The 12500-nt window shown below is 39.8% G+C and overlaps 1 protein-coding gene across 1 annotated transcript in view; it reads left to right on the plus strand.

Moving 5' to 3' along the window:
• LOC115222599 (leucine--tRNA ligase, cytoplasmic) overlaps positions 1-12500 on the plus strand; it is a 77442-nt gene that overhangs the window by 19355 nt on the left and 45587 nt on the right. Inside the window, exons 8-9 of the mRNA XM_029792897.2 lie at positions 2925-2988; positions 7943-8010. Of these exons, the coding sequence (XP_029648757.2) occupies positions 2925-2988; positions 7943-8010 (132 nt within the window). The remainder of the gene's footprint in view (positions 1-2924; positions 2989-7942; positions 8011-12500) is intronic.

Here is a 12500-nt window from a genome sequence, read left to right on the forward strand (position 1 = left end):
TGTGCCGGTGGCACGTAACAAGCACCATCCGAAGATGGCTGATGCCAGTTCCGCCTTGACTGGTGTCTGTGCTGGTGATACGTAAAAAGCACCAACCGATCGTGACTGTTTGCCAGCCTCCTCTGGCCCCTGTGCTGGCAGCACATAATAAGCACCAACTACACTCACAGAGTGGTTGGTATTAGGAAGGGCATCCAGCTGTAGAAGCACTGCCAGATCAGACTGGAGTCTGGTGCAGCCTCCTGGCTTCCCAGAACCCGGTCGAACCGTCCAACCCATGCTAGCATGCAAAATAGATGTTAAATGATGATGATGATGATGACTAACTTAAAAGCTGCACTCCATGTGGACCTTTAAGCAGTCTCCTGTGGAAGGCTAATTGTACCTGTAGCCCAAAACTAAAGAGAGCTAATAAGCATGACTATACTACGTCTGTAATGACTATATGCCATGGTGGTGTTTGATCAGAGGTTAAGGACAGATGAGAATTAATTCTGTAATACAATCATTCTATTGTTCCAGTTCCTACTTGAATTCCAACTGTTGGTCAATTTGTCCCAAAGTTCTTATCTTGGCGTAAAATTAACAAAGTGAATGTCATTTATCTCCCACTTGATCTCTGACATCAAGATGTCTTGAATCAGCCAAGCTTTACCTGCTAGAAATAACAACCCAAATGCTTTTAAATCAGGTCCCAATGCTGGATGTCCAAGAACCAAATGAAAGGCAGATTTTCAATCCTGGGATCAACCTATGTAGAACAAATGTAGTCTGAGATACAGGGGTCCCTGATGGACAGACAGACAGAATTTTGCTTTTATTATAAACAAACTGTGTTAAAAACACATCAGAGTGTGATCGTTGCCAGGGCTACAGATTGGCTCCCATGCCAGTGACACATGTGAAAAACAACATTCGAGTGTGGTCGTTGCCAGTGTTGCTGGACTGGCTCCCGTCAGCATGTAAAAATACCTTTTGAGTGTGGTTGTTGCCAGAACCGCTTGACTGGCTCTCATGCCAGTGGCACGTAAAAGCACCTACTACACTCTCGGAGTGTTTGGCATTAGGAAGGGCATCAAGCTGTAGAAACTTTGCCAGATCAAATTGGAACCTGGTGCAGCCTTCTAGCTCGCCAGCCCGCAGTCAAACTGTCCAACCCATGCCAACATGGAAAGCGGACGTTAAATGATACTGATGATATGGTGGTGTGTTGCGACTATTTTACAAGTCATGTGTTGTCAGTTAATGACTCAAAATATTATTTGTTTAATTATTGTAATTATTATTTGTGGTATTTAAATGTCATATTATAACATGACATTTCTCTATTTTTTTTTTTTACCCGAAATTATAACTTTTTTCCTGCAATTTTATTTCTATTCTGCAATGTGGTAAAGTGTAAACAGAAAAAATTCAACATTTAATGAAACATCATTTCATAACCTAAATGCCATATATTTTAAACTTACCATATAACAGAAACACAGAGAAGGGGGAAAATGAAAGCAAAATAGAGTAAAAGACCAACTACTACACTTAGAATAAATATCTGCTCAATTGATTCATTAATTCATTACTTTTTTTCTCATCAGTCAAATCATTAGTTTTTATAGGTTACTGTGACCTATATTTTCATTATTATGTAGAATATACGCACTGCTGAGTTGTTAGCTCTTAGATTATCATCAGCATTATAATTTTATGTCTTGTTTTCCATACTGGTGTGGATAGGATGATTCTAAAGGATTTAAGTTGTCTGTGGATCACATCATACTCCAATGACTCATCTTTGGCATGGTTTCTACAGCTGGATACCCTTCCTGACACCAGCCACTTTACAGAATGTACTGGGTGATTTCTTTTTTTTTATGTGGCACCAACATTGCAGAAGTTTCCTTGCCATCAGCAAGACTAAAGACCCCTCTCAAACCCTGTGTTACCTCTCTTTCACTTGGTTACAATCACCTATAGAATGTTTTGGGTCCTTTTTGCGGCGTGAGTACTCTTAAGAAGGGGTTGAACTTACAACTTGCAAAATGTAAAGGAGACCTCATGATGGAAGGAACAAATTTATTGTTGTGAGAGGATCATCATCATCATCATCATTTAACGTCTGCTTTCCATGCTGGCATGGGTTAGCCAGTCTGACTGAAACTAGCAAGCTGGAGAGCTGCACCAAGTCCCACTCTGATTTGGCAAGACTGGTTTCCACAGGGGAATGCTCTTCTTAATACTAACCACTCCAAGAGTATAATGGGTGCTTTCATGTGCCACTGGCACCGGTGCCAGTTATGTGACACTGGCATTGGCCATAACTATGACTTCATTTGACTGATGAGTTTTCTCAAGCACAGTGTATCGCCAAAGATCTCAGTCACTTGTCATTGCCTCTGTGAGGCCCAACATTCAAATATCATGGTTCGTCATCTTGTGGTAATGGATATTTCTTTTTCAATGACTGAATCTGGTGGAAGGAGTAATTGCCCATGATCTTTACTGGTCCACAAAGATAGGTGAGCTTCTTAAGCGGTTGCTAGTCAATATCTGCCAGAATGACATGAACAGGGTAAAGATTCCAGAGGGCCAACATTCTGCAGAAGGATAGGATGGTCAATATGAGGCTGGGTGTCTGTGTGGGGTTGGGGTGGGGCTGTTGTATGCAGCAAGAGTAATGAAAACTGGAAAAATGAGTTGGCCAAGAACATCTGATGTTGTTCAGCCAGCTTTGAAGAACAAAGGCCATGGTGGTAACCATAGGAGAGAGAGAGAGAAAATATCATGGCTGTTGGCCAGAGATTGGAACATGTCTGTTATTGGATTGAATACCAATCAGTTGTTCGGTTCACTTTTCTTTCATTGTAGGAAATATATTGAAAAATGGTTGTCAGAAAGTAAAGTAGATTTTTTTTCACCTCTTTTTACAGGTACACAATTTTTTCTCCATTAGACGATCAACCATGCATGGACCATGACAGAAGTAGTGGTGAGGTAAGGACTTAAAAAAAAGATTTTAAAAAACTTATTAGCTTATATCTGTTTTAAACCTGTTGTTTGCCACCCCCCCACTCGTTAAAAATGTATTTATATTTCATTTTCATTTCATTTGAGTTTGAGTCCATGCTCAGGCCAAGTCGAAGACTCCACCCTCAGAGTCTGGTGTGGTTGCCAGGTTGTATTCTCTGTTTAATTTTGACATGTGTAGGAGCGAGTTTGAGTCAGTTTGTGCTCATTGTGTATATCCTAGGAGATGGGTTTCATCTCTAATGGTGCTTAAGTATCTATCCAGCTGCAATTTGAATGATTCCACACTGCATCCTGATAGATTTCTGACATGTACCGGAATGGAGTTGAATAGTTGTGCTCCTCGAACCAACAGACTTGACTCTCGCAGGGTTTTTGCTGCCTGGCCAGCCTTTTTGTTGATGGTGGTAGCTGGCAGCGTCTTCCGTGGCGCAGTGAGTGGTAGGTTTTGATACCAAAGTTTGGCACCTTTTGCTCTATCATTTTCCAAATGTATATAATTCGGTATCGCTCAAATCTTCTTTCTATTGAGTACATCTTCAAGGTTTTGAGTCTTTGCCAATAGTCCAGGTCCCTCGTTTCTGAGAAGTATGAGGTAAAATTTCTTTGGAGCGATTCCATCTTAGATAGTTGGCCCTTTGTTGTTGGTGACCACAACTGAGAACAGTAGTCAATCCTCGGAAGTATCATACTGTTCCAGAGGGTTTTCATTGTTGAGGTATCTCTTGATTTGAAGGTGCGCAAGATCCACCCGCTGTACTTTCTTGCAGTAAGACAGACTGAGTCAAGGTATTCTCTGAATTTTAGGCTGGTTCCCAATGTGGATGCCTAAATCTTTCACATACTGTTTTTCCATTATTTGTTGTCCTGATGGGTTTCTGTAGTTTGTTGTATTTTTTAGATCTTGATCTGTTCCGTAGCGAATTAGTTCAAACTTCTTATCATTGAACAACATGTTGTTTGTTTCCTGCCATTTATATATGGTGGTCAGGTCCTTTTGTAAGGCCTCTGTATCCACCTCGTCTTTGATTTGTCTCATGACCCTGGTGTCATCAGCAAAGGATGAGACGTTGCTGGTTGTATCTTCATCTATGTCAGAGATGAGGATGAGAAACAGGATTGGGCCGAGTACTGTACCCTGAGGAACACTGCTGGTCACAGGTGATGGTGTTGAATGGGTTCCATTCACAGTGACTGTTTGAGTTCTATTTGTAAGGAACTCATGTATGCATGTACCAACTTTTCCTCCTACTCCTAGCTTTCGAAGTTTGTGACCAGGATGCCATGATCTACCTTGTCAAATGCCTTGGCAAAGTCAAGGTAAATAACATCTGTGTTGTATCCATTCTCTAGATTTTCTAGGATTTGGTCATGGTGTGCCAGTAGTGGGAAAGACATGATCTACCTAACCTGAATCCATGCTGGTTGCAATTCATCAGATTGTTGGATTCCAGGAACTTAACCAGTTTTCCACGAACTATTCTTTCGAAGACCTTGATAATGTGTGATGTCAGTGAGATTGGTCGGTAGTTCTTTGGTTTTGATTTGCTGTCCCCTTTATGTATTGGAGTTATGTGGTCTTTATATGTATTTGGTATTTTGCCATCTCCATAGATTCCCTCCATATCATGTAAAGGGGTTTCAACAATTGTACCTTGCAGTTTTTAAGTATCATGGCATTGAAACCGTCAGGCCCCGCAGCCGAGTGCATGGAGAGCCTTGTCTATGGCTCTTTCTATGTCTTCTGGGTTGAAATCAATGTCGGATAAGGTAGGTTTAGTATGGTCGATATCCTTGAAGAATTTTCCTGGGTCATGGATCTTCATGGTTTTAGATGGCTCACTGAAGACACTTTCATACTGTTGACCCAACATTTCTGCCATTTCAATAGGGTTATTCACTACATCCCCATTTTGTCTCTGGAGAGGTCCTATTGTTGACTTGGTATTCGAGTATTTCTTTGCAAAACTGTAGAAACATTTTGGATTTTTTTGATGTTTTCTATGGCTCTCTTTTCTGCATTGTTACGTTCTTCATCATAGTGTTGTTTTAGATTGTCTTCTAATCTGTATATTTGGTCAAGGACTTTCTGTAATTCATGTTTTGATGTCAGCTTAGATGTTTTGTTTCTTAGTCTTGACCTTTTGCGCATCAGGATCTTTCGCCCGTGGTACAGGTTTTTTTGTGGATTTGGTTTCTTAGAGGAATATTTTTTGCACATATTTCTTCGATCTTTTTTAAGAATTTCTGTGTTTATCTGGCCCAGTAAGGTAGAGATCCCAGTCAATGATTTGTAACTGGTTGTAATAGTTTCCCAATTTGCCTGGTGATAATCATACCTGCATAGCTTTGGCATGTCTTTTGTTTAAGAGTTGTGGCATTGGGCTCATTACCAATGTGTAAATGCATTTCAATAATATTGTGGTCTGAAAGGATTGTTGGGGTTGAGTGAAGGTCAAATAGCGTGTCCTCGTTGTTGGTGAAAACCAAGTCGATCGTATTATTATTTTTGTTGCTTCTGTCATCATTTGTTTGAGGTATAATTTCTCTGTGACTTCCAACAGTTTGGCTGCCTGTATTTGTTCAGCTTTTGTCTCCAGTTTTAGTATGTGTCCATGTGGCCAGATGATGTTAGGGAAGTTGAAGTCACAAGGAGGATAATGTCTGGCATTGGACTCGCCATGTTTCCCAGAAATTGTTGGAGCTTTGTCAGTGGCTCAGTGAAGGATAATGTTGGGCTGTTTGGCGGTCTGTACATTATTGTTACAAACTGTATTAAGTTGGATGATTTTTATGCACAGCAGGTTGCAGTAGGCATTTGATTCATTGACAAGTTCTATGCATGCATAGGTATCATGGATATACATGATAACGCCCCCATGGGATCTGCCTTGTCTATCACATCTGAAGATGTTGAATCTATTGATTGTGATTTCGCTGTTGCGGATGTTTTCGTTGAGATGACTTTCAGTAATTCCAATTATTTTGGAGTTGTTTTCTGTTGCTAATTCTTCCAAGAAAGGGACTTTACACTGTTTTGTTTTCGGATAAAGACTCTGGATATTTGCTGTTATTATGCTTGTTGTACCGGATACATCTGCCCTATGTTGGCAAGACTGTTGTAGTTGCTGGGACTGTGTGCTGACTGGATATTGGTCTGCTGGGCTGTCTGTATTTGTTGTATGTGCCCTGTAAGTCCAGGTGTCAGCCTTTGTATCAATGTTGCCTGGTTTTGCTGAGTCATCTGTATGGAGTACAGCTGTTGTTGTAGTTGGTAGATTATGCCTAAAAAACTGCTTTCATTCATTACTATATCGAATTTCTGCGAGTTTGGGTTTGTTACAGCTGATGTATGCAATTGAGTAGCATGATTTTCATTCACTGTTGAACCATGACCTGGTTTCCGCATTTTTGGGAAATGGTTTTCATACCCTGCTGAGCTTGGTCCTGGTGGTGTGGGTTCAGTAGTTTTTATGCGAATTGTACCCTTCCGGTGCATAAATTTGCAATTCTCGCCAAAACATTCTTTTTTCTCAGCGAATTGCGGCACATCTTTGGGTGAAGGAGTTCACATTCTCGGCCATTTTGGCATCCTTTTTTTCGATCAGTACCGAAGTTGATATATGGTTGCATGGTTTGGGGTGACTGTATGTGCACCCTTACCTGAAAGACCATGTTTGCACTTGTTGCTCCTGTAATGGATACATACTGGCCTTTCTTCATTTGAGCGTTTGCTCTGAATCTGTTTCTTTTCGTGGGAAGTTTGGTCTTTTTCTGCAGGATCTCCTGTTTCTTGTTTTGTAGGTGTTTGCATGTCATTGTCTTCATTCTTGTCATTTACAAGAGGCACTTGGATGGCCTGTGTGTGGCAGGATTTATTTGCCATGTCAGTTTCGCCAATCAATGTCTGTTTAGAATGGCCTGTCTGTGGTAGGTTCCTAGGTTCATTCGTTATTGTGGAAAAAAAATCTCAATTTTTTTTTGTTTTTTATTAGGGTGTATTTATTGTGGGAATAATGCCTCTTTTGTGTACTGCTAAGATATAGTGATGTAAACAAACCAACACTGGTTGTTAAGCGTGGTGTGGGGACAAACACAAAGGCACACACATATATGTGATTGGCTTCTTCGAGTTTCTGTCTACCAAATCCACTCACAAGGCTTTGGTCGGCCTGGGGCTATGGTAGAATGCACTGGCCCAAGATGCCATGCAGTGGGATTTGAACCCAGAATCATGTGATTGGGAAGCAAGCTTCTTACCATGCAGCCATATCTTAGCATTGTTCATGTATTTGCACAACTCAGCAATTACTTTTCACTTGTTTCAGTCATTGGACTGTGGCTATACTGGAGCACTGCCTCAAAGGGTTTAGTTGAACTAATCAATCCCAGTATTCATTTTAGCCACTGCCGGGTAGTGTGTTTAATTCGTTCATTGAACACTGTTGTGAATTCCCCCTTGATTTTCAAAAATCCCTCCTTGGGGAAATTTGCTCTATTTTTCAAATCCCGCCAGCAACACTAGCTGGAAGCAGGATAATAATCTAATTCTACACATTCAAGAATATAAACATGTTTTTCAGCACAACAGATGCAAAGTCAAACATAAACACTACCTTTCACCGGCATTGCGTGAACAACAGTGCACTCTCTCCTTAACATGAAGCTTCCTATCTCGGATATGTGAGCATGCGCACAACAGCCAAACACCATGTTGCTAGAACTGTGAAGCGCACAATTCTATACAAGAATTTTTTTCTTTTTTTTTCATAAACTAGGAGATGGCTATTGACATTAAAGCTTAAGGATTATATAATGTACAAGTATAAAGAAAGAATTAAAGAAAAAAGAACACATTGTACTTCACTAGCAGAACTACTTGTATTCACTAAATGATGTTTCTTCATTTCTCTTTTTGCAGGGTGTTGGTCCACAGGAATATACCCTAATTAAAATGGGTCTAATGGAACCTTTTCCTGCCAAATTAAGGTAATAAATAATTAACTTAATTATTTTCATATTCATTGATAGAAATTTGGCACCAGATTCAATCTGAAACTTTTTTTTTCCTCCTCAACTCAGCTTGGCATAGTTTGGTTTAGATCAGTGGTTTCCAGACTTTTTAGTGGTTCTGCTCCCTTGGCATCCAAGCCACATTCCCAGCACCCACCACTACAAGCATAGAACACTTTCTGCAGCAAACATAAAATAACTGTATTTCACAAATAAAACTTAACCTAATCAACCTTCTATTTTGTTGAGTGGCTGTGTGGTAAGAAGCTTGCTTACCAACCACATGGTTCCAGGTTCAGTCTCACTGTGTGGTACCTTGGGCAAGTGTCTTCTACTATAGCCTCGGGCCGACCAAAGCTTTGTGAGTGGATTTGGTAGACAGAAACTGAAAGATGTTTGTTGTATATATGTATATATATATGTGTGTGGTTGTGTGTCTGTGTTTGTCCCCCAAACATTGCTTGAGAACTGATGCTGGTGTGTTTATGCCCTTGTAACTTAGCGGTTCGGCAAAAGAGACCGATAGAATAAGTACTAGGCTTACAAAGAATAAGTCCTGGGGTCGATTTGCCCGACTAAAGGTGGTGCTCCAGCATGGCTGCAGTCAAAATGACTGAAACAAGTAAAAGAGTATCTTTTGGCCATCCCATTATTGCCCCCACTTTTCTTCAATGTCCTCCTGGATCGTTCCACTGAGTCCAGGGAGTGGGGCAGTACTGCCCACTTTAGGAACCATTCATTTAGGTAGATGTTTTGTCTCTGGCTTAACTCACTATCCGGTTTTTCTCAGTATACATGTATCTTTATTACAACATGGTAAGCACCATGAGATTCTTCGTAGTCAAAGTTACATCCCCAGTGTTGTGGAAAGTTGTGTGCATACAGGGTGTGCACATTGCAGCCCTTCAGTAAGAACCAAAGTCTGATTTCAATGTGACTTTTGAACTGAGGTTGCGTATTTGAATGTCTTCTCACTGTCTTCTGTAGATTTAGAGAAAGATTTGAATCCGTTTCTATGCAGTTCCTTATAATGGTGTATATTATGTTCTTTTATTTGTTTCAGTCATGTGACTGACTGAGACCATGCTGGAGCAATGCCTCTAGTTTAAACAGATTGACCCCAGGAATTCTTTGTAAGCCTAGTACATATTCTGTTGGTCTGATTTGCCGAACTGCTAAGTTATGGGGACATAAACACACCAACATTGGTTATCAACGATGGTGGGGGGGACAAACAGACACACAAACACACACACGTGTGTGTGAGTGTGTGTATATGTGTGTTGTGTGGTGTGTATGTATATATTATATATATATATATTATATATGTAATATATATATATATGTATAATATATATATCGTATTATAATATGTATATATATATGTATAATATATATATGTATATATATATATCTATGTATATATATATATATATATTATATAATATATATATTAATGTATATATATATATATATATATGTATATATATATATATGTATAGGTATATATATATATATGTTATATATATATATATATATATGTATATATATATAATATATGTATATATATATATATATATATGTATATATATATATATATATGTATTATATATATATATATATGTTATATATATATATAATGTATATATATATATATATATATATGTATATATATATATATATATATGTAGACAAAATAGATAACATCAATGGAATTTGTATCTTGTGGTACCAGTGCCTGTGGGACACAAGAAATCCATCAGTGCCGTAGTCAGTGCGGTGGGCACATGACAAACACCATCCGATCGTGGCCGTTCGCCAGCCTCATCTAGCACCTGTGTCGGTGGCACATAAAAACACCATCCGAAGACCCGGCAAGACTAGTCAGGCCATAACCCATGGCCCCTACCTGGGACGTAGTCAGTCCACCTGTGCATACCTTCCTTCTTGTGACACTTGTGAAGACCTGTTGAGGCAATGAAAATCAAAAAAAAAAAAATCAAATCAAAACAAATCAAAATAGATGAACATCAATGGAATTTGTATCTTGTGGCACGTGGCACATAAGAAACCATCCGAACGTGGCCGTAGCCAGTACCGCATCGACGGCCTCCGTGCTGTGGGCACGTAACAAGCACCATCCGATCGTGGCCGTTTGCCAGCCTCATAAAAACACCATCCGAGCGTGGCCGTCTGCCAGCCTCGTCTGGCACCTGTGTCGGTGGCACATAAAAACACCATCCGAGCGTGGCCGTCTGCCAGCCTCGTCTGGCACTGTGTTCGGTGGCACATAAAAACACACCAGCCTGCGTGGCCGTCTGCCAGCCTCGTCTGGCACCTGTGTCGGTGGCACATAAAAAACACCATCCGAGCGTGGCCGTGTTGCCAGCCTCGTCTGGCACCTGTGTCGGTGGCACATAAATCACCCACTACACTCTCGGAGTGGTTGGCGTTAGGAAGGGCATCCAGCGTTTAGAACACTGCCAGATTGACTGGACTGGTGCAGCTTTGGCTCCCCAGACCCCAGTTGAACCGTCCAACCCATGCTAGCATGGAAAGCGGACGTTAATTGATGATGATGATGATGATGATGAATATATATATTATATATATATATATATATATTATATATATATATATATATATATATGTATTATTATATATATATATATATAATATATATATATATATATGTATTGGCACGTAAAAAGCACCCACTACACTCACGGAGTGGTTTGTTAGGAAGGGCATCCAGCTGTAGAAACATTGCCAGATTAGACTGGAGCCTGGTGCAGCCTTCTGGCTTCCCAGAACCCCGTCGAACCGTCCAACCCCTGCTAGCATGGAGAACGGACGTTAAACGATGATGATGATGATGATGATGATATATGTATATATATATATTATATATATATATAATTTATATATATATATATGTATATATATATATATATATATATATAAATATAAAGGTTAATCCAAACGAGAAAACAGAAAAAACAACACGTGGAACAATTACAGTATTATTATTATTAGGCGCTCAGGAAAATGGAAGAAGGAGGTATATATATATATATATATATATATATAATATATAGATGGGCTTCTTTCAGTTTCCGTCTAGCCAAATCCACTCACAAGGCTTTGGTTTTCCCGAGGCTATAGCAGGAGACACTTTCCTAAGATGCCACACAGTCGGAGTGAACCTGGAACCATGTGGTTGGGAAGCAAGAGTCTTAACACACAGTCATGCGTTTACAGCTAAGTGAACTGAGCAAACAAGAGTTTGTGTACCTTGGTGTAATTGTTTTTCAACATATATGAATTGTCGACCCATTGATTGGTAGTGACATGCCTCATCAACCTGACCACTTCAAGCTCACTATTGTAGCAAGGTTATAGTATGAAGTAAAATTTTATGACTAAAACAGTGGTTGTTGTTGATGTTTCATGACATTATATATGTTATCATTAAACTGAATCCCTTTTGCAAAATGACACATGGTAGTGAGTGATGTGAATTAGCAAGGGAGATTCAACTTTTGTAGCAATTTGTGCAATTTTGTAGCTATTTGTAGGAATAATAGAACTAGGAGACATCTCTATATCTTTTGAGATCATGAATTTTTGTCAGGAAAGTTCCTCTCCAAAGCAAAGATGGGAGCAGATTTTTTTTACCTTCTTATGGAAGACCTGTTACCTGTGTATATCGGTCTCTTCTTTTCTTGTGACCAGTCTTTAACCCTCTTGATACCAACCTGGATGAAACTGCCTGAAACTGCTCTGTAGCACAAATGTCTTGTTTTCATAAGTTTTGAATTAAAATCTCCCACCAAACCTTAGTGACAATTTATGTTTCTAACACTAGCTTAATGATAACCAAGTTATTTTACTAAATTCATCGTCATCGTTTAACATCCGCTTTCCATGCTAGCATGGGTTGGACGATTTGACTGAGGACTGGCGAACCAGACGGCCACACCAGTCTCCGATCGTGATCTGGCAGAGTTTCTATAGTTGGATGCCCTTCCTAACACCAACCACTCCAAGAATGTAGTGGGTGCTTTTATATGCTACCAGCACGAGGGCCAGTCAGGCGGTACTGGCAACGTCCACGCTCAAATGGTGTTTCTCACGTGTCACCTGCACAGGAGCCAGTCCAGTGGCACTGGCAATGACCTCGCTCTAATGTTTTTTCATGTGCCACCAGCACAAGTGCCAGTAAGACAATGGTAATGATCACGCTTGTTATATTTAAAATTAATTGAAACAAACACAGAGCATCTCAAAATAAATATGGTAACAAAAGGGTTAAAGGAATGGCAAGGTTGAATATAGCTTGGCACCAGTGGCATTACTACAAGAACACAAAAATCTAGCAGGAAAAGGGCAATTTTCACAAGGCATTCCATTCTCTTTGATACCCTAACAATTCCATCACAATCTGCTGCCCTGGACTGGTAATT

Source organism: Octopus sinensis, linkage group LG20 (genome assembly GCF_006345805.1).
Source record: "Octopus sinensis linkage group LG20, ASM634580v1, whole genome shotgun sequence".
Lineage (NCBI taxonomy): Eukaryota > Metazoa > Mollusca > Cephalopoda > Octopoda > Octopodidae > Octopus > Octopus sinensis.